The 21,594-nt window shown below is 28.5% G+C and overlaps 4 protein-coding genes and 1 long non-coding RNA gene across 8 annotated transcripts in view; 1 reads left to right on the top strand and 4 right to left on the bottom strand.

The window, feature by feature from the left end:
• Positions 1-801: 801 nt before the first annotated feature.
• On the bottom strand, positions 802-2,398 carry Atg5 (autophagy protein 5). Its single transcript, XM_074250415.1, has 3 exons — positions 2,144-2,398; positions 1,869-2,071; positions 802-1,462 (listed from the first exon to the last, which is right to left on the bottom strand). Exons 1-3 carry the CDS (start codon positions 2,297-2,299, stop codon positions 1,027-1,029), a joined length of 795 nt encoding a protein of 264 aa, XP_074106516.1. The 5' UTR covers positions 2,300-2,398; the 3' UTR covers positions 802-1,026.
• Positions 2,399-3,022: 624 nt separating this feature from the next.
• LOC141532183 (uncharacterized) lies at positions 3,023-20,072 on the bottom strand. Of its 4 annotated transcripts, none has more exons than XM_074250408.1 (4): positions 19,786-20,072; positions 8,117-8,239; positions 7,889-8,039; positions 3,023-7,630 (listed from the first exon to the last, which is right to left on the bottom strand). In XM_074250408.1, the coding sequence occupies exons 2-4, from the start codon at positions 8,210-8,212 to the stop codon at positions 7,497-7,499; spliced, it is 381 nt and encodes a 126-aa protein (XP_074106509.1). In that variant the 5' UTR covers positions 8,213-8,239; positions 19,786-20,072; the 3' UTR covers positions 3,023-7,496. The 4 variants fall into 4 exon arrangements, with proteins under 4 accessions (XP_074106509.1, XP_074106510.1, XP_074106511.1 ...); XM_074250409.1 differs by lacking the exon at positions 19,786-20,072 and adding an exon at positions 11,376-11,430; XM_074250410.1 differs by lacking the exon at positions 19,786-20,072 and adding an exon at positions 10,782-10,906.
• Positions 8,632-11,441, bottom strand: LOC141532182 (uncharacterized). Its single transcript, XM_074250407.1, has one exon. It carries the CDS (start codon positions 11,235-11,237, stop codon positions 9,573-9,575), a length of 1,665 nt encoding a protein of 554 aa, XP_074106508.1. The 5' UTR covers positions 11,238-11,441; the 3' UTR covers positions 8,632-9,572.
• LOC141532185 (uncharacterized) overlaps positions 18,721-21,594 on the top strand; it is a 24,408-nt gene continuing 21,534 nt past the window's right edge. The window contains exon 1 of the long non-coding RNA XR_012480054.1: positions 18,721-18,969. This is a non-coding gene — a long non-coding RNA (uncharacterized LOC141532185). The remainder of the gene's footprint in view (positions 18,970-21,594) is intronic.
• The window catches only part of Tyn (trynity), a 4,573-nt gene continuing 3,678 nt past the window's right edge, over positions 20,700-21,594 (bottom strand). The window contains exon 9 of the mRNA XM_074250478.1: positions 20,700-21,219. Within this exon, the coding sequence (XP_074106579.1) occupies positions 21,068-21,219 (152 nt within the window). The 3' untranslated portion in view covers positions 20,700-21,067. The remainder of the gene's footprint in view (positions 21,220-21,594) is intronic.

Raw genomic sequence — 21,594 nt, 5'->3', positions numbered from 1 at the left:
AAAAAAAGTTATAAATAAAATTAATGCCACTTATGTTTATTTAAAACTTTTTTTTTTTTTTAATTTTTCAAAAATTTTTTGAGAAAAATTTTTTTTTAACCGGGTTTTACTTTTTTGATGATAATTTAGACGATACTCGTACAAATTTTGGCTGAATCTGGCAGGAATTTTTCCGAGGAACATTTTTGCTATCGCTAAAAATTTTTATAGCTCTATTAGTTTCAGAGATATCGGTGATTAATCAAAAAAAGTATGAATTTTACCCGATCGTGATTAATCCGGCTGTTTCTCAGAAACTATGGGTCCTACGATGATTAATCTCAGGACCAAAATTGTAGCCCAGGAAATTTTCTATCAGATCTGATGTTAATTTTCTGAATTTTCAAAAGAAAAGTCAATAAATTTTCCATTTTTCCAAAAAAAAAAAAAAAAAAAAATGTCATTTATCCGAAAATTTGCGGTTTTTGAACTATGACAATTATTATCAAATGATTGGTTGGTGCTAGAATAAAAAGTTTCAGACAAAATTTTGTAGCTTTGAATCTCTTCTTTACGATAAACTTCAACCGATTTCTTAATTTTTATTTTAAAAGGAGTTATGAATTTTTTAAATCCGAAAAACGTGGCAAATTTCTAAAAATCCGAGTTTTTTGAGTTAGGGGGTGCTGAAAACTTTGCGAAAAAAAATTTTTTTTTAAAAAAAACTTATAGTAAGCCTTGAAGCTGAGACACTGAAGATTCTAAAAATGCTGGCGAAGACATAAAAATATTTAGTTAAATAAACTTGACCAGCGATCAAAGTTGTAATTAATTAAAGTGATAATTTATTGTTAATATTTACACATTAAATACATAATCAGTGTAACTTAAAAGGACTCTTAGAAAGAAAAAAAATAACAATATATCTTAAAAATAGAAACCTTAAATAAATAGACGGAACGGAAAAGCGTATAAAAATAAAAACATTAAAGTTAAATCACAATTAATCCGAGTGGACTTCTATTTTGATTTTTTGAAATAAAATATTTAGGTGAGAGAGAGGTGGAGGAAGTTGTCGGGGTAGCTCATGTGCTCAGAGAGCCACTGGAGAGGAGTGTCCAAGGGCGGGGCGATCCCGTGAGTGCGGACTGTCCTCTCTTCTTTGGCGTCTTCCGAAAAAAGCTCCTCGAGAAGATGGCGGAGCGTCTTCCGGACGCCATCTTCAGTCACTGGCTTGACAAGCTTCTGGACGTACTTTTCTTCCGAGATGTAGCAGCGGAACGGGATGAACTTGAAGCCCTCCTCGCTGGAGGTCTCCATCAGCCGACGGTTCACTGCCCAGAATTGGTCGAACTTGTCGTTGAGCAATCCTAACCACAATTGATTGTGGTCCTTTTTTTGCATTGACGACACTACTGTTCCTCGGTGCTTCAATACGTCCGCTTCTTTTATGCAAGACAAGAAGTAAGCTTCTACGACTTCTCTGAAATTATTATAAAATTAATTTTATTAATAATATTCAAATTTAATAAAATTAAGACAATCAAAATTTTAAGAAAAAATATGAAAATAAAAAAAAAAAAAAATAATTGATTTATAATAAATACCATTTAAAATTTTTTTAACTTATCAATTTTTCAAAAAATTAATAATTTATCGGAAAATGGTTAATTAATTTTTAATTTTAAAAAGATAAATTTTTTCATAATTTTAAATTTAAAAAATTTTCCGCTAAAATTTAAAATTAAAATCTCCCGCTAATTTTTAACAACTCCCGCCATCTATGAGCTTCCTCCGGAAGCTCTTCTTCATTTTCTCCTCTCCTAGCTGGCAAACTCCAGCAAGCTATACACTAAAAAAAAAAAAAAAAAAAAAAAAATTAAACTTACTTATTAGGACAATGCATAATATCATTTTCAGGAAACTTATCAAAATGTACGACAATATTCCAAGGCAGCTCGATATCATTCGAATAAATATCCAATAACACGCCAATTGGAAAGTGCCATTTAAGCGGAGTGCCGTTAAACTCCAGCCACATTTCATTTTCCTGGTGGTCCTCCTGGATGTGTTTTATAAAGTGCTTCCTAACCTGAAACCCAAAATTAATCCGATAACACAAAAATAAAAATTCTAACCAAAAAAAAATAATAAAATTACTAACTTTGTCAGTGCACAGTGGAAAATAACTCAATCTAGGCACCATGAGGTAAAATGGGTCAGGAGCTTGAAGTTCGCAAACTTCTTCACGGTCCAATTGGAAACACACCGGAATTTTTCCTTTCCAAATTTCCTTCAACACTTCCCGGTCGTCCGCCATTTTTTTTTTTTTTTTTTTTTTTTTTTTTTTTTTTTTTGAATTTTTGCTCTTCACTTTTAATTATTTTTGTTTATTTTTACTCGGGGTTAATACTACAGCTCATCTAGCGCTGCCATAGTTGGTTAGTATCGATTCAAGTGCTTTCAAATAAATTATTTTTATATACTTTCAAGTTACAGCCGCTGGTAAGCTCACTCTCTACTCCGACAAAATGGCAGTTCGCGAGTTAGAATCAAGATGGCGGCTCTAAACTCTTGTTTATAAAATTTTCACGCTTGCGCGTACAGTTTTAGCTTAAATAAATTAATTTATTTAATTTTTTAATTATTATATTGTAAAATAATTATACTTAAATTAAAATTTTTATTTCAAACTTTAATTTTTCGGATTTTGAATTTTTACCGACAATTTTTCCAGTATCTAAAAAAAAAAAAAAAAAAAAAAAAAGTAATTAAGAAATTTTTGTTTTTTGAATTAAATTTATGAGCCTAGAAAAAAATGTAATTATTTTATTTTACATTGAATTTGATTTATATTAATTAAATTAAATAAAAAAAAAATTAATTTCAATAAAATAAAGTAAAAAATTTTTGTTTAAATTTTTTCGATTCATTTAGGAAAAAATTTCAAGAAGTAGTAAGGAATAATTTAAACGCCTGCAATAATTGACCCTTATTAGTCAGGAATACTTCCTTACTTGACAGAGGAACTCTCGGACGATAAGCTTCTTAAGTGCCTTTATGTGAAACAAGTGATGACATTAAAAGTTATAAATTCTGCCTAATCTGTTCTATATTAATTAGTATTGTTATTTATGATTTATGATCTTTCAACAGGAAACTGATACTAAGAAAAATAATGAGTCTTAATTTCATATGTCGAGACTAACCGGAACAATAGAATTTATATTTATAAATTTTTCTTGATGAATTCCTCGGGTATTTAAAAATTTATTTTAGTTCATTAAATTTAAGATTGAAAATTTCCCAATTTATTCATTAGAAATTTATTTAAGTAAGAGTTTAATGAGTTTTTATTTTTAATTTTATTGTTTTTATTAATAGAGTTAAAATTTTTAATTTTATTATTTTTATTAATAAAGTTAATATTTTTAATTTTAATTGATTTTTTCTATTATTATTATTATTATTATTATTATTATTATTATTATTATTATTATTGCGTGTCGCCTCCGACACGTACGCCTCGTGACTTGTATACGTTTGATATCATTGATCATAAATTGATTTTAAAATTAATAAAATGATTTTTTTATTTGTGAGATTCATTTATTATAAATGAAACTCATTATTTAAAAAAAAAAAATACTAAAAAGTTGAAATTAAAAGTATATAAATATAGAAATTTGTTTGTAAAGTGAAGTGTTGTGCACATTTTCTAATAAGTGTCAAGCATATTTAAGTGGAATAATTTTTTTTTTTTTTTTAAATAAAGAAAATATTTATAAAATATTCAGACAAGATGAATGAAAATAAAAAGTATTCATGTGGACGATGTAATACCGTTTTAAAATTTACAGTTGAAAGATGTTTATCATGTAATTTGGATTTCCATCCATGCTGTATAAAATTTCATAAGAGTTTTGATGAAAATAACAAAAGCATATCATGTAAAGGACCATTTGAGAAAATAAATTTACAAATCGCTAATAAAAATAAAAATAATAACAGTCCAGGAATGCTTGCAAGAAGATCTACTGGAACAGTTAAAGATGACACGGAAAGCAAACATGGTTAGCAAATTGGAGGGGCTTATAAGCCAAATACAAGAAGTCATACACAATGAAATAACTCAAAGTATTAATGACATTGCAAAACTTGTTGTGAAGGACATTATTGAACAGGAAATGAGTAAATTACATGAAATGGTCAAAGAAGAGATAAACATACTTAAAAAGGAATTAATGACAAGTAATAAATTAGTGATTAGAAGTAGTAACATTGAAAAATCTGATGATAATAATAATAATAAATCTTCTCAGAAAATTCAACAATGTCAACAACCTATGGATAAGTCAAAAGAATGCATTGTCATCATGCCGAAAAATAAACAGTGAAAAATATTAAAAGAAATATCAATGTTGGGAATCTTGGTATTGGAATAAATAAAATTAGAAATGGATCGAATGGAAACGTAATTGTTGAATTGGATAAAGAAATCGACAATGTCAGTCTTGGCTAATGAAATAACTGAGAAGATGGGAAAATTCGGTAAAGGTAACTATTCCTATATATAAGGATATAATTGAAACGAACGATAAAGTCCTTACTGATAATATTGTTAAGCAAAATAAATTGATTAATCTACAAGATGGAAATGAAATTAAAATTATTAAAAAATATTTGAAAAACCAAGATTCTGGTACGATGATATTGGAGTTGTATCCTGATATTCATAAATTGTTACTAAAGAATGATAGAATAAAAATAGGTTGAATGAGCTATAAGATTTACAATTTTATCGATATAAATCGTTGCTTTAATTGTTGGGGCTATAATCATAAGGCAAATAGATGTAAAAGGCCTGTGGTTTGCCGTAAATGTGCAGGACAACATAAAGAGGTAGATTGTAAAAATAATGAAAGAAAATGCGCAAACTGTGTAAATTAGTCAAATAAATTTAACGCAACAGATTGTGATATATAAATCATGAAGCCACGGATCTAAACTGTAAGTTTTATTTGAAAGTTTTAAATAATGAATCAAAAAAAATAATAAATTGTGAAAATTAACAGTTAAAAATAGTTTCGCTTAATATAAATGGACTAATAAATAAGAAGGATATTTTAATTAAATGGATTGAAAATATAAAACCAGATATTATTTCTTTAAATGAAACTCATGTTAAGGACGATATACAAGACCATGAAATTTTAATTAAAAATTATAATATAATTAGAACTAATACATGCAATAATCGAACCGGAGGTGTTATAAGTTATATTAAAAAATCTATGCAATTCGATGTTATAGTGAATAATGAACTGATTAATGAAAATACTTGGTTACATGTTTTTTAAATAAAAATAAAGGAGAAAATTACAATTTGTAATATATATCGTTCTCCAAACAGTAGAGTTAATGAATTTTGTGTAAATATTATAAGTTTTGTAAATAATATATTAGATAAAAATAAAAATAAGTTAATGATTGTCGGAGACTTTAATATTTTGATATTTCTAAATTAAATTATTATGGCATAAAATTGTTAAACAATCTTGCATCGTTAGGTCTTAAGTAAAAAATTAAATTACCAATTAGATCAAATGTGAATCTGAAGTTTTAAATACGCCAAAAATTTCAGATCATAATAACATTATTATACATATGAAATCAAAGAATAATAATCAATTGAAACCTCAAAAAATTATAAGTAGAGATTACGAAAACTTTGATAGTTATATTTTTCAAAATATTTTAATAGATAAAATTAAATTTTTAATGAATAATGAGAGTAAAACTGAGGATTATAATTTTGATACTTATGTTAGAAATATAAACTTAGCTGTTTACGACTCAATAGAAATAACTGCACCTAAAATTGAGAAAACAATAAAGCCTAATTGGAATAGTAGACCATGGATAAGTAATGATATAATTAAAAAAATAAAAAATCGAGATCAAGCTTATTATAGAGCTAAAAATTCCAAGTGTATAGATGACTTAGAAAATTACAGAAAACTAAGAAATAAAATAGTTAACAGCATTAGAATAAATAAAAAAAAAAAAAAAAATTCTATGAAAATAAAATTGATAAAAATAAACATAAATCACGTTTAATGTTTAATTTAACTCTGAACAAAGAGTTTAATTAGATAATATATTTTCTGACGAAATCAGAAATGAAAATGGTGTGTGCCACAGGGTTTTAAACTCGGCCCCATTCTCTTTCTGATATATGTAAATGACATAATTCCTTTAATTAGAAAGGAACACCTTTAAGTGTCACATGTCGCCTTTTTGCAGACGATACGAAAATTTATTTTACAAATAAAAATTTGGAGGAAATTGAAACCAAACTGAATTTAAGTTTATCTGTATTATGTGATTGGTTATTAAAAAACAAAATGAAAATTAATGTTAAAAAAACTGTATATATGTTAATATATGATAATAAGAAAAACTATGTTAGAGGTAGCTGTAATATTAAATTAAAAAATCATATAATCACGGAAGTTAAAAAAACGAAGTACTTAAGTATTATTATATTGATGACAATTTAACCTTTAAGGATAATGCAACAGAAATGATAAATAAAAGGGCAAAAAAAATTAATATTATGTATCGTCTTGGTAATTCTGTTAGTAGTTATTCAAAAAATTTAATATATAAAACATTAATTGCTCCTTATGTTGATTATTGTAGTACTGTTATTATAAATTACTCGGCGGGAGATCTGGACAAGCGCCAAAAAACTCAAAATAGAGCTATGAGACTAGCTTTAGGAGTTAGTAAATACACTAGAATAAGCGACATGTTAGAAACATTAGGATGGATGAGCATAACGCAAAGGTTGCTATTTAATACCTCTATTTTTATACATAAATTGGTTTTAAATGAGAAACCGAAAATAATAGCCGAAAAAATTACAAGAATGGAAAATACTCACAATTATTACAATAGATCTAGCTCAAAAATAAATATATAAAAAAAACCAAGACTTACACTGCTGAGAAATGTATTACTTATATTGGTTATAACTGGTACAATAACTTGCCAGATTTTATAAGAAACGAAAATAGGATAAAATATTTTAGAATAGCATTAAAAGAATATGTAAAGGATGAAATTGACTTATAAAATTATAACTAAGAATTGTAAACAGAATTGAATGTAAATATTGTAAATGTTGTAAGATAGCCAAGGGCTAAATAAATATTATTATTATATTATTATTATTATTATTATTATTATTATTATTATTATTATTATTATTATTATTATTATTATTATTATTATTATTATTATCTCTACCAAGAATTAAAAAAATTAATTTTTACTAACTTTATAAAGTTACCGCCAGGTGGCGCAGTGGCACTTTTTCTTCTCGCTTGCAGATTTTTTTTTTTTTTAACAAACTTAAATTTTATCTTTTATTCAATACAAATTTTTAAATTAATTATTATATAAAATTAAATATTAAAAAATTACTAATCTTACAATATAAAATTCATGACTCAGTTTAGTATCAAAATTATATCGATATTTACCGAAAAAGAGACCCTTAATTTTTTTTTACCACTTTTAATAGTTGAAAATTTTTTGTGCGCATTTTTCAATATCCTCCATCTTTTTTTAGCACTTTTTATATCTGTAAACAGTGTATATGTGAGTGTGATTATTAAGATTGCCCGAAACTTTTGAATTGCCGCGTCAAAAACAGAGTGAGTAAGCATGCGCTCTAACCAGCTCTTTTAAAATCTTATCGGTCCAGAATTGAAGCGCGCGCATGCGCGCGCAATTTGAATTTTAAAATTTTATATAATTAAAATTAATATTAATAATTCATTTTTATATTTAATATTTACAAAATAATTGCAAAATAATTAATTAATCGAACAAATATTACTTTGTTTCGTTCGATTCCGTAAATTATCATCTTTTTCTGTATTAATTATCTTTGGCTTGATAATTACAGGATCATTTCCAAAATTACTGTACTCAATCGTCCGGCGACTGGTACCAAAACTGAGAAAATTATTGCTCCTGTTCTTCTGTTCCTGAAACATGAAAAAAAAAAAATTTTTTTTAAATAATTTAAAAAATTTATCGTTGAATTTTATTTTATTATACTTACTTTAAAAATAATTAATGAAGTATCTTGATACCGCAATTTAATTTGCTCAGTTGTCAAAAAATCATCGTGATCCGGAGGAAGGTAATTTTGTTGCATTTATTTTTAATTTTTATTATTTTTAGTCTGAAACATAAAAATTAATTTTTTTTTTTTATTTATCTTGAAGTGCAAAAATTTTTTTAATAAAAATTTTCAATCAAAAAAATAAATAAAAATTAAAATTAAATATTTTTTATTAAAAAAATAAAAATTTTTTTTTACCAAAAATCCTGAAAAAATTTTCTAATAAAAAAAAAAAAAATCTATAATTAATAATCCCACAAAAAATTAATTAAAAAATTACTCACCTTCATTACAATTTTGATATCTTATAAATTAATAAATAAATTAATTATACTGAAAGAAAAAAACTTGGATAAATTTTTTTCAAAAATTTAATAAGAAATTATTTTTTTCTTTTTACATCATAAAATATATACTTTCTATATAGATGCATAATACATATGTAAATATTTAATATTAATAATAATTATAATTTATTTTCTTGATATAGTTTATAAGTTTATAATTATATATATTTTAAGGCACGCGTAATGATTGTTATTATAATTCAATATAAATTTATAAAATACATATAACCGAATTAGACTCTAAATGGTAAAATTTGTTCTTTTTTGTTCATAAAAAATTTTTCTCAAAAAATTGGAAAGCCAGCCAATTTTTCCAAAGAAAAAAAATTTTATTCAAAATGTTTGAAAAACTCTAACAACGTCAACATTGTTAAAAAAAAAATTCATTTGGGATCAATGACCACAAGTAAGAACGAATTTTAATAAATAACAATGTAATACAAAAATGTCTTTTGACGCTTAAAAGGCACGAATATATATTTTTTTTTTTTTTCATTTTATCTATTTTGTGTCCTGAGGCATTGTTTATCAGCTGTTGTCAATTAGTATGTAATTACCAATAAAGGCACATTAAAATAATAATATAAATTAACAAAACATTTACAACATGTACATTAAAATTCTAACGTTAATGGAAGCAGAATTTGAGTAGCAAAAAATAATTACAAAACAAGTTAATTTGAAAAGAGCAAAGGAAATTAAATCACTTTGTAATTATTTTCTGAATAAAATTCGCTCTATTGGCGTTATGGCTTTACAAAGTATCTAGCTTACTCAGAAATTTCAAGAGCTTTAAAACGAGTACCCACAAGTGGTATTTCGGGCGTAAGAGGCCATATGTGATCATATCTGTTCATACATATGACACATATGACACCCCGCATCACAAATGATCGCATACAGCCAGTTATGATCACATATATGGCCTCTTACACCCGAAATACCACCTTGTGGGTACTCGTTGGAAAGCTCTCGGAATTTCTGACTCAACTATCCCACTCTTTCGTCGAAAAAAACTTACAGCACTAAAGAATTTTCTATTTAACTTAAAAATTGGGCACCGAGTAGCTACTAATAAAGGCATTGGGATCCGGCCGGTAGAGCTGCCATGGAGGAACTTGAACGCAGCAGCAGGTGTTGTGGTTCCGTTGCTCGTCAGGCTTGACAACGGGATTGTCCAGATAAGGCTTAAAGGTAATGTAGTCCTTTTTAGGCTTCGGGCAGTTCTTCGGCATAACCAGACAAAGCGGCCGATCTTGGTAAGCGAGCCCGAAAGTCCTCAGATCAACCGGTCCAGGACTCGGTTCCACAGAAGTCAATCTCTGTCTTGATTCTCCCCGACGTAGTTCCACCTCTTGCCTGAGCTCCCTCTCCTGCGCCAGCCACTTCTGAACCTGCCTCCTGTTTATCCTGAACTTCCTCGCAGTCGCCCTCTGGTTCTCTTCGTTCTTGTGAAAACTGTCCAGGACCTGCAGCTTGAATGCTAGAGGAAAGGATCTTCGTCTTGTGACATCATTGCTTGGAGCTTCCAATGAGGAGTCCATTTGATCGTCGCTGTCTGATAGACTTTGCGTACCTGAGTCTGAATTGGAATCCGATTCTGATCCTATTTTACCGGTTAGACTCGAATCTAGGTCTATAATTTTTTGAACGGAATTAGAAATCATTGGAGTTACTTCTGGTCTGAGTATATTGTAATTATAATCTGGTAAGCTTGTTGGAAATCTGTAATAATTTGGAGTCATTCCGTGTGTAATTAGTCCATTATTTATTGGTCCAATTCTATTAAAAATTAAAGGATTTCTGATTACAGTTTCTGATTGAATCATTGGATATTCTTGGCTCAATCCAAATCCATTCATGGATATTCTATTATCAATCGATCCAATTGAATAATCATTAGATTTTGTAAAAATTCTCGATTCAAATTCACTTCCACTTCCATTATTTGATTCATTGGAACTTTCATTAGACTTCACTGGACTCCTCGAATTATCTGTATAATATCCAGAACTTTCATTAGATTTTACTGGACTCCTCGAATTATCTGTATGATATCCAGAACTTCCATTGGATTTACTTCTAAGGAAACAATCCACAGGTTTGGGTAAAATTCCACTGTTTTCATTGCTATCATCCGATCCGATCAGAATTCTTATAGACCCAAAAATATTATCCGTTGCATTTTTTTTGCACTCACTGAAACTACAATCTTCTCTTTCAGATGCAATAGGACTAGTAGAATCTGAACTTACCCTCTCATTGTCTCCAGAGTATCCGTTGTATATACTCAGTTCACTCCGATAGATTTCGCAATTCCAATACTTTTGTTCGTCAATTTGAGGAAGAATTCTTGGAATTTCTTGGATTCTTACCGTTAGATCAATTCCAGATTTATTTCCACTTTTATTGACATTAATACTCCCATTAGTATTGGAATTAGAGTTAGTATTGGAGTTAGCACAACTGTTGCGTAAATCTTGTTCGCACTGCAACCATTTTTGGATTTGCCGTCGATGAATTCCGTATTTTCGTGCCGTAGCTCGTTGATTACCGAGACAATCTTTGTCGTGCCGATATGAATCTAATACTTTTATTTTAAATGCTGCCGGGAATATTCTTCTACTACCGGTTACTACTGTTTTTTTTTGTACCACTTTTTCGGGTTGAGAATTTTGAATTGTTGCACTTTTTATTACACCGTGCGCCATTTTTAAGCCGCTTATAGAATTTTAAAAGAATTTTAATGGAATTAGAAAAAGAAATTTTTTTTTTTCAGAATTTTTTAAATAACGGAATTAAGAAAAAAATTTTTAATGGAACAAAATATTATTCAAGCCGATACTAACACGTAACATTGCACTGAGTTCCTTTTAGATGCCGTAACTGAACTTTTAACAAAATAATTACCCTCCCCCCCCCCCCCCACCTCGAACAGTTGAATGAGACTCGCACAAACTTGACTACGTACATTCCCTACTACAGCTAAAGAGGGTCTGAGCGCATGACTAAAAGATGCCAGACTGGTAGGCGCTCTCCCTCTCCGCGAATCAACTGACGCGCGATTAGTAGTGGGGAAACTAACGCCAGTGGCCATCTTGAATCGCGAGCGTGTTTTTTACTGGGAATTAAGGGGCGACGCTGTGTCTGGGAGAATATTTCCAACGGATAACTCGAGACTGCTTGGAGCCGGATTTTTTTATGTCGTTCTGTAGTCACAGTTGCTGGGGGATTTTATTTTGTTTAGTTTTGAGTGGTGGGAAGGGGAGGGGAGGGGGGGGGGGGGGGGGGGAAGAATTTTTATAGAATTTTAAGTTTTAAAAAAAATTAAAAAATTATTGAGCATTTTGATAAATCATTTTATGGAGAATTTTTTTAAATTACAGTTTATTTTGGACAAAAAATTTTCTAATTACTTGTAATTTTACCGGATTTTAAATTACAATTTTTATAGAGAATTTTGATAAATAATTTTACTATTTTAAATATTTTAAATGGTATTTATTATTAATTCGTTATTATTTATTTTATTTCAATTTTACTGGGTATATTTTTCCATAAAATTAACTACTGGCCAGATGGCAAAAGAAAAATTTACATTAAATTAATATATTTTACAAATTTGATGCTTAATTTAACAATATTTAATAACTTACTAAATACTTAACTTAAAGTATGTTTTGACAGAGTAAAAGAAGAGTATAATTTAACAATACAGATTAAATGATAACTTAAAATTAAGTAACATTTTTGTTTGATGATTTAACTGAATTTAACAGACAATTTTTTAAATATCAAATTCGAAGAGATAATGAAAGATCTTATTCTTGAAAATATCAATACTAGGCGCTTTGACTAGATCCTCTGGCAACTCTTCCCAAAGACGAATGCGACGAAGATTAACGATAAATTTAAAAATAAATATTTTTATAATAATTAATTTTTATTGATTGATAAAATAATTCTTTATAAATACACGTGTGTATTTAATAAATTAATTAAGCAATTATTGTGATAACTTTTTTTATGTCTTAAATTTTATTCTTATTTTTTGTCCGTATATATTAATCGCCAATAAGTAAGTATTTATTTAACATCATATCATTTCGAAATTAATAACAATTATTAAAAACAAACTAAATCTTATCAATAATAATTTAACCAGATAATATTATTGAAAAATTAAATTAATTAAATCCAACATAATAATAAATTATAAAAAAATTTTCCATTACTCTTAAATCAGTATCTCAATAGTCTAAATGACTCCACAAATGTCCCCAAAAAAATATTATCTTCAGCCAAAGTCTCTAAATACACAACAATATCTCCGATAAACGTCTTCTGTTCTTACAAGCCGACCTTGACCCAATAAACCTCGCCAAACAAAACAAATAATTACTGATTATCCAAAAACAAAGCTCGCAATTAAAAACCAGTAGAAAAATTCCCAGAGAAAAAAAATTTCCCACCAAACTAAGTCCTATAAAAGGGATTGTTTAATACAATAACTTGGCTTGTAAAAATAAAATGTAAAGTCCTTTATTGCTATTTAGGATTTAGGATACTCAAAACAGAAAATAGACCCGCATTACCCTAGGAGGTGGACTGGTGAGGTAGCCATTGCTCCTTCTAATAGAATTGAAACCGGTAAGTACACATAAATAGTTACCAGGTAATGCCCAAACAATATCAGAAGCTTACTTTAAAAAAGAGGCACCATAAACTGCTTGAGGATGGAAAATTAGAAATAAATCGTTATTATTCGCCTGAAAGGTTAAGGCCCGGAAAAAAATCAGCAATTTTTCCGGCCCACTGACAGATCCAATGGCTGCAGGTTTACTTTTGTAAGTCAAAATTTGAATTTCTAATTTTTAATTCCAAATCGTAAATAATAATCCAAAGTTTATGGTACCAGCATCCCAAATCCGGATTTTAAGTTTTGGGACTTACAACAGGGGTTGGCGAACGCCGAATATTTTTCTGAGGATCGCAAAAGATTCTGAGGGGTACGATGGGCAACAGTTTGGATCCTTTATCATTCAAATAGGATGGGCCCCGTGTAGAGGATAAAACGTCAGGTTGTTTTTCCGGTGCTAAATTGGGCCTATGCAGGCGGCCGGTGCAAGGTTGTCAAATTGACGATCGGCGGAAGGTTTCCTGGTGATGAGATTGCTATTTTACAAGTACTTATGATAAAAATTTCCAATTAGTTAATGAACTGTTGATGAGTTCATTCATTTTTTGAGTAAATGAATTTTATCTGATCTTGGAGTTTAAACATTAGCAAGATTTTTAATCGATCCACTGTAAATATACAAGTATTTTAAAAGTGACTACAAATGGGCATTTAACTTAGGAAATAAAAACACGTGGTAATGTTTTAAAAGTGACTACAATTCTTCAAGATATCAATAAAATGAACACTTTATATATATTTTATTAATGTTTAGAATTTTCTTTATGATTTGCTGAATTGTTTTGAGGATAATTAACAAGTTAGAATTATTTATTAATTATAGAAAATTTAATTTAACTCTGAATTATTTTTCTATCACAGAACAACTATCTATAAATATAAATTATTCATCATATTTTGAAGAATATGGCTGATATAACTCGATCAGCTGATAATGTACCCATTTAATATTCATTATTATTTTACGCAACGTTTCACAAATTTATTTTTCCCTCTTCACGATATCTGTTACAAATAATACAACAGTTTTATTCTTTTAAGCCATACAAAATTAACTAAATTTAAAAAGTAACAATCAAATTCTATTTATTAAGAAAAAAACAAAATACTTTTAATAAATATTTCGAAGAATTCTTCAACGGATTTCCTGTGTCGAATTTCAAGATTTTATAAGACTATTTCATAGCTAATACAACTATCCATGACATGTCACTGTTTAGTTATACTTTTCCAGAGAAATGTTTTTTTATTTTATTTTATTTTTTTTTTTTTTTTTTTTTTTAAATTGATTTTACTACGAAAATACAATATATACATTAAATTCTTAGAAAAAATTTTTACAATTTTTCCGTATCTTTAATATTTGATCTGTAATTTTTATTTAAAATTTAAAATGAATAAAATAGTTTTTAAATTTATTTATAATAATAAAAATAATTTTTCTTCGAATTAAAAATGCTATCTTGTGATAACGATAAAATTGCCCAATTTTATAGCGAATAAAAAACAAGTTTTAAAAATTATTAACCATAATCAGTGATTAGATACTGAGAGAGAATAATAATATATATATATATATTAGGGTGGGTCAAAAAAATCGAATAATATATTTTTGATTTTATACTCTGAAAAATAGGTTCGTAGACACCTAAAAAGAATTCTCTCCAAGTATAAGCTCTTAATTATAACGGGAAGGTCCTCCGCTTTGCGGGTTTCTATTTTTTTCGAATAATCAGATAAAAAAATTTATATCTCGCTTCCAACTGCTTGGAAAAATATTCCGTGGCATAGATTTTGTGATAAATTGAATGCTTTACAAAAAAGGTCTCTTATGACTTTTTCAAAAACTCAACCGATTAAAAGATATTCATAGTTGAAGTTTGGCTATTTTAAGGAAAATATTCGTTTTTATTATGAATTTTATAAGTCGATGAAAAAAATTATTTCGGATTGCGGAACTCATGATTTTGTAGGAAATTTACTGCTCTACAAAAATGGTCTCTTATGATTTTTTGATTAAGTGAAGCCGTTACGAGATATTCATCGTCAAACATTAACGAATATCAATATTTCCAGTTTTTGATCAATAATTCGATAAATTTTAATTTAAACTATGAGTTTCAGGAAAATTTACATAAATTTGAGTTTCGATCGATAAAGAAATGTTATAATAAGTTAGATAAAGAATTATTGGAATTATCATTGATTTTCCTTGGAGAAATGCCTCAAGAAAAGATTTCTTTCAAACGTCCTGGTGCTGTTCATCATGCTAGATGGATGGCTAAGGCCATTTATAGTTTGAAAATGTATCTATTCAGAGATGAATTCAAACTCTCTCAGAAAGAATTGCATGGTCTTCGTCATTTCTGTATTTTTATAGTCACATTGTATTTAAAAGCTTGGTTTTCATCAACTTCTGCAACAACTGCTGCTTATCATGACTTGCAGTTTATGAAAAATTTATTGGAGTACAAACATATTAATCCTTTGATTTCTTCAGCTACGTGTGAAAAAATGATTTCGCACTTATGGTATTTGAGCGATGAACTTGCCATTTTATCACTGTTTGACGATGGCGTTCCATTAGAAGTAAAAAAGTATTGTTGAAGCTGTTAATACTCGTGAAGGTACAGATTCTAAAGCTAAATGATTTGTAATTGCTAAAAAGATTTGAATTCATTGGCGCAGAGAACTCTGAGTGACTTTGTGTCTAAAAAGTCATTAAATCTTTTCAAAATCTTCGATCTACCGTATGACTTTCTTGATGTCGATGTTGAATTATGGCCTACTAATGAGAGTTATCTCGAAAATAAAGAATACTTTCAACAACTAAAAGTTGTCAATGATTCAGCAGAGCGAGCTGTTGCATTAGTCAGTGAATATAATCAATGCTTGACAAAAATGAAGGACAATTCCAGTACTTATTGCAAGTTGTCAAAGAACATCAAAAACATTCCCAAATTGTAATAAAAGAAATTATTTATAGTAATAGCGTACTGTTATGTTAAAAATATAGACAATTATATTGCAATTGATAATTCAATAAAAAATTTATCTATAAAAAAGTTAAATACTGGTTGTTTCTTACTTGATTCAATACTTTTCATATTAAATTTGACAAAGAAATATGTCATTCACTTCAAATTAAACTAATCATTGGCTATATGTCGAAAAAATGCTCTAATTTCTTGTTTTAATGCAATCAAACAAGCTCAAGACTGAAAACAATATTAAAAAAATTGTTTATAACATTTCTTTATCGATCGAAACTCAAATTTATGTAAATTTTCCTGAAACTCATAGTTTAAATTAAAATTTATCGAATTATTGATCAAAAACTGGAAATATTGATATTCGTTAATGTTTGACGATGAATATCTCGTAACGGCTTCACTTAATCAAAAATCATAAGAGACCATTTTTGTAGAGCAGTAAATTTCCTACAAAATCATGAGTTCCGCAATCCGAAATAATTTTTTTCATCGACTTATAAAATTCATAATAAAAACGAATATTTTCCTTAAAATAGCCAAACTTCAACTATGAATATCTTTTAATCGGTTGAGTTTTTGAAAAAGTCATAAGAGACCTTTTTTGTAAAGCATTCAATTTCTCACAAAATCTATGCCACGGAATATTTTTCCAAGCAGTTGGAAGCGAGATATAAATTTTTTATCTGATTATTCGAAAAATTAGAAACCCGCAAAGCGGAGGACCTTCCCGTTATAATTAAGAGCTTATACTTGGAGAGAATTCTTTTTAGGTGTCTACGAACCTATTTTTCAGAGTATAAAGTCAAAAATAAATTATTCGATTTTTTTGACCCACCCTAATATATATATATATATATATATATATATATATATATATATATATATTTTTAGATAAAAGATGTTACTAATATTAAAGTAAGAAAAAAATATCTAGCGGATACAGGGTATCTCGAACTAAAAACGATGCGTAGTATCTTGCGTCATGTTTTTTCTCTTGCCAACAGCCAACACTTACTCGCACACATACTCGTAAAAATAGACACGATATACCCACACTCGTTCTATCTCTATCTTTATTTTTGGCTCTCTGTCTAAGACTAGAGTTTTAATATTCTCTTACGTTCTACTATACACAATATTATTTATTCTGTTTTATAAAGTATCAACTTCTATTCGCTTAAATATATATGTATATATCCGTAATATTAGCGCCTAATCTATAAACAATTTTAATATTCCTGGCCATACTACTAAATAATTATAATTATAATCGAATTTTAATTTGTAATTTTATTTCTATTTATAGATATCCCTCTTGGAATTTTATGTTGGGAATTTTTTAAATTAATTTTAATAGTTTGTAAAAATAAATCATAGCTCATAAAAAATATTTCATAGTTCAGAAAATCAAATCATAGTTCATAGTTCATAGTTCATAAAAATAAATCATAGTTTATAAATATAAATTAAAGTTCAGAAAAATACTCATAGTTCATAGATCATAAAAAATAGCTCATAGTTGATCGAAATTGGTCATAAAAATTTTTAGTAAATCAAAAAAATAACTCATAGTTCATAGTTCATAGAAATAGCTCGTAGTTGATAAAAATTGATCATAAAAATTTCTGGTAAGTCAAAAAAATAAATCATATTTTATAAAAAATTTTCCTACAGCTTAGTTCATAAAAATTCTTTATAGTTTAGCAAAGTAACTCATAATTAAAAAAATATTCACAATTCAGAAAAATTATTAAAATTCCTTAAAGATCATAGTTAATTAAAAATTACGTAAAACTTCTATAAGCTACCAAAAATACTAATTATTATAATTAACTTTTCTCTCCACGATCCCCAAAATCCCTCTGAGCAAATAATCTTATCATTTTCCAGATAAAAAACGAACCGGGTCAAATAATCTTGTTCGACAACATAATCCCCAAAGGTCTAAATAAACAAATGTCAATTAAACAATTGTCCGTTTATTACATAACAAAAAATAACAATAATTATCATTAACCTCTGATCTGAAATACTTGAAAAAAAATTTTCTTCCATCTAAATGACCCGCAAAACACACACACACACACACACACACACACACACACACACGCACGTGTGTGTGCGTGTGTGTGCGTGTGTGCGTGCGTGTTTGTATAAAATCCGTCGCCTTAGTGGCTAGCGTTCCGAGATTTGTCCTTGGACCGAAGGTAGGCTATCACACTCACATAGTTGCCGTGATATTACACTCGATCTGGCAACGGCGCCTGCCCTCCCCCACTTTCCCCTCTCGCACATATCGCGACTGGTGACTGGCGAGTTCCGTTTGCTCATAAGAGCGAGAGCGAGAGAGAGAGAGAGAGAGAGAGAGAGCCGGTTTTGCCAGACAGGGTGTCGCCAAGCAAGAGCTGGCAACTTGCGTTCAGCTCCGCGGGGGGAGGGGGATAAAGAGGAGGGGAAATAAACACATGGTGCGGATTGTGTTATGTTGAATACAAATGAGGAGCCAGTGTGAGTGAGAGTGGGGGCAAGTGAATGTAACTCAGGGGCGAGAGAGAGACCTACATTGAAGGCGAGTGTGTATATGTGTGTGATATCAGCCTACTCTGGAATGTCGTTCGAGGGTGTATTGTGTGTGTGGAGTGGCGGCGAGGGGGGAAGGGGCACCCGGACGTAGGCGCCTGTGTGCTAGTAACCGAACCTTTTTAGTGTTGGTAAATGGAATAGCAGACTTGTTGGCGCCCATATTGTCAGGTATGTTCTTCTTTGTCGAGGTTTTGAGGTTTTAGGGCCCTGGGAGGGGGAACGTGTGCCTGGGGAATTTTAGAAAATTTTTTAGGAGCAACATAATGTTTTAGGAAATTTTTAAAATTACAATTTTCAGCTCAAGTCATGAGAATTCTTTTAAAATGGCCCATAAAATTCCTCAAAATAATCCATAATTACAAAATTATCCGAATAAAGTCTTAAAATGCCCCATAAAAATTTCAAAATGACTCATAAGAATTTTAAAACATGCTTTATAAAATTTATTTCAACTCAACTAATTGTTATTACTTTTAAATTCTCAAAATGACCCATAAAAATTCTCAAAATAATCCAAATAAAGTCTTAAAATGCCCCATAATAATTTTTTTTTTTACTCAAAAAATTATTTCTACCTCAAAATGTACAGAATTATTTGATAAAATGCCCCACAAAAATTTTTGAAATTTTAAAATGCCCCATAAAATTTTCATCAACAAAAAACAAATTAAAAATCTTGTCGCTTATATTTAAAAGCTCCTAATTGAAAATAATGCCGCGCAAACAAGTAATTTATTTAAAACCCTGGCTAAATTCCAACTTTCATGGCCAGCCTAGCCAATTTTTCCTCTTCTTCCTCCTCCTCCTCCCTAACACCTCCTAGCCCTCTTTTCTAACAATAAGAAAAGCTTACACGATAAGAATAATAATATAGACAAGTTAAAATTTAATATCAATTGTTACGCGTTTGATGACGAACAATCAGATGATATACGAATAACAATATTAATAATAATAATAATAAAAAAAATAATATTTACTCACCTTTTATCTTATCGACTAATAACTGACGCACTCTTTGTTTTCCGCTTACATATTCTTCTCAGTAAGAATTAATTTTATTTTTACCTTGTGACTTGTTTTTCGGTTAACTCTATTGTTACGAATCACAAGTATACATTATTTATTTTTAATTGACCTTTTAATTTAAATTTAAATTTAAATAAACCGCGGGAATTTTTAAATTTTACTATAAGAAAATTTTGTTAAGAAATTTTACTTCGATAAATAGGAATTTTTTTATGTATGCGTAGTTGAGGGTTAAGATTAGGGTTAGGGTATTATTCTGTTACTATTGTACGGGATATAGATTATTTTACGTGAATATAAAACTTATGAACGAAATTAGAGGGATCAATAAAGCCGCGGTTGATAACTCAACCCCTTTTCCGCGGGAAATTCAAATTTTTTTCAATTTTTAATAGGACATTTTTTTTAGCGAGAATTTCGGGGAATTTCACGGAGAATTAAGAAAACTATTAGAAAAATTTTAGAATTTTTTAGGAATTTTCAGAATTTTATTTTTTTATAGGGAATTTTAGGAATTTCACATAGAATTTTAGGAATTTTATAGGAATTAAAAAACTTATAAAGAATTCGAAATTTAAAAAATTTTTGAGGGATTGCATAAAAATTTTTTTTTATAGGAAATTTCAAGAATTTCATAGGAAATTTTAGGAATTTTCAAATTCTTATAAATTTTGTGAATTTTAGGAAATTTTATTAGGAATGAAAATAAAAATTTTCTATATTACCACCATTTTATTGTTTAAAAATGTGTCATTGCATCATAATTATTATAATAAATCTTAAATAAAAAATCGCTTAAAATTATTACATTAAAAAAAGAATGAAGTGTCTAAAAAAATTAAAAAAAAAAAAAAACATTTTTAATTTATTTTAATTTTTTCGACTAATGAAAAATCTTATATGAGTCTAATATTAAAAAAAAAAAAAAAATAGTTAGTAAAGCATGATAATGATTATTATTTAAATAATTAATTAATTAAAATTATAATTATAAATTGGACGCTAGTCTTGATACGGGTTACAATTGTATAAAAAAAAAAAAATAATTAATTTTAAAAGGTCATTTTTTTTGTTAAAAAAAAATAAATTTCTAAAATTAATCGAGGCATTGCAACCCAATCAGAAGTAGCGGCTCAGTCATTAGTTTATTGATTTTCTTGAAATAAGGGTGGGGGCACAAGGGCAGAAAATAGGGATGAAGATCACGGGAGGGTGGGGGAAAAATTGGACTTAATATCTAATGCATCATCTTGCGCGGTGACAACCACTTTTTCATGTAGTAGCAGAAGACCGTCGAAATGTAGAGGAGGACCAAAAGGGCGCAAGTCACTCCCAAGGCTAGGACCGATGTCTTTGTGGGGCATGGCTCAATTATTGTCACGGTTTTATCTGAAACGGTTGATAAATCGTCATTTTTGGGGTGATTTAGCAAAAAAATTGAAAATTTTAGCTTGATTTTAAGGTCAAGACAATTTTTTGACATTCAAATTGGACAATTGGAAGCTTGTACTATCCAATTGACCTTATATTGAACAATTGGAACCTTTAAATAATCAAATTCGATGAAAAAATTGATCAAAATTGACCTTCAAAGGTATTTTACGAGTTCAAATTGGCCTTTTGACTTTCCAATTGGAAAATTGGAACCTTATACTGTAAAATTGGCCAATTGGAACCTTTAAATAATCAAATTTAATATAAAATTGACCTTTTTAATGAGCTCAAATTGACCGTTTGACCTTCCAATTGGACAATTCGGACCTT

Source organism: Cotesia typhae, unplaced genomic scaffold, assembly GCF_013202065.1.
Source record: "Cotesia typhae breed Kobodo isofemale line unplaced genomic scaffold, CoteBio_Ctyphae contig_59, whole genome shotgun sequence".
NCBI lineage: Eukaryota > Metazoa > Arthropoda > Insecta > Hymenoptera > Braconidae > Cotesia > Cotesia typhae.
Note: the sequence above shows the minus strand (reverse complement) of the source record. Positions and strands in the feature narration are given on the sequence as shown.

Coding starts and splice junctions, on each gene's coding strand:
- Atg5 (XM_074250415.1), bottom strand. CDS start 2,299: ATGGCGGACGACCGGGAAGTGTTGAAGGAAATTTGGAAAGGAAAAATT. Junction 2,072..2,143: donor TTCCACTGTGCACTGACAAA/GTTAGTAATTTT, acceptor TTTGGGTTTCAG/GTTAGGAAGCACTTTATAAA. Junction 1,463..1,868: donor ATTATGCATTGTCCTAATAA/GTAAGTTTAATT, acceptor TAATAATTTCAG/AGAAGTCGTAGAAGCTTACT.
- LOC141532182 (XM_074250407.1), bottom strand. CDS start 11,237: ATGGCGCACGGTGTAATAAAAAGTGCAACAATTCAAAATTCTCAACCC.
- LOC141532183 (XM_074250408.1), bottom strand. CDS start 8,212: ATGCAACAAAATTACCTTCCTCCGGATCACGATGATTTTTTGACAACT. Junction 8,040..8,116: donor CTTCATTAATTATTTTTAAA/GTAAGTATAATA, acceptor TTCATGTTTCAG/GAACAGAAGAACAGGAGCAA. Junction 7,631..7,888: donor ACGGAATCGAACGAAACAAA/GTAATATTTGTT, acceptor CACTGTTTACAG/ATATAAAAAGTGCTAAAAAA.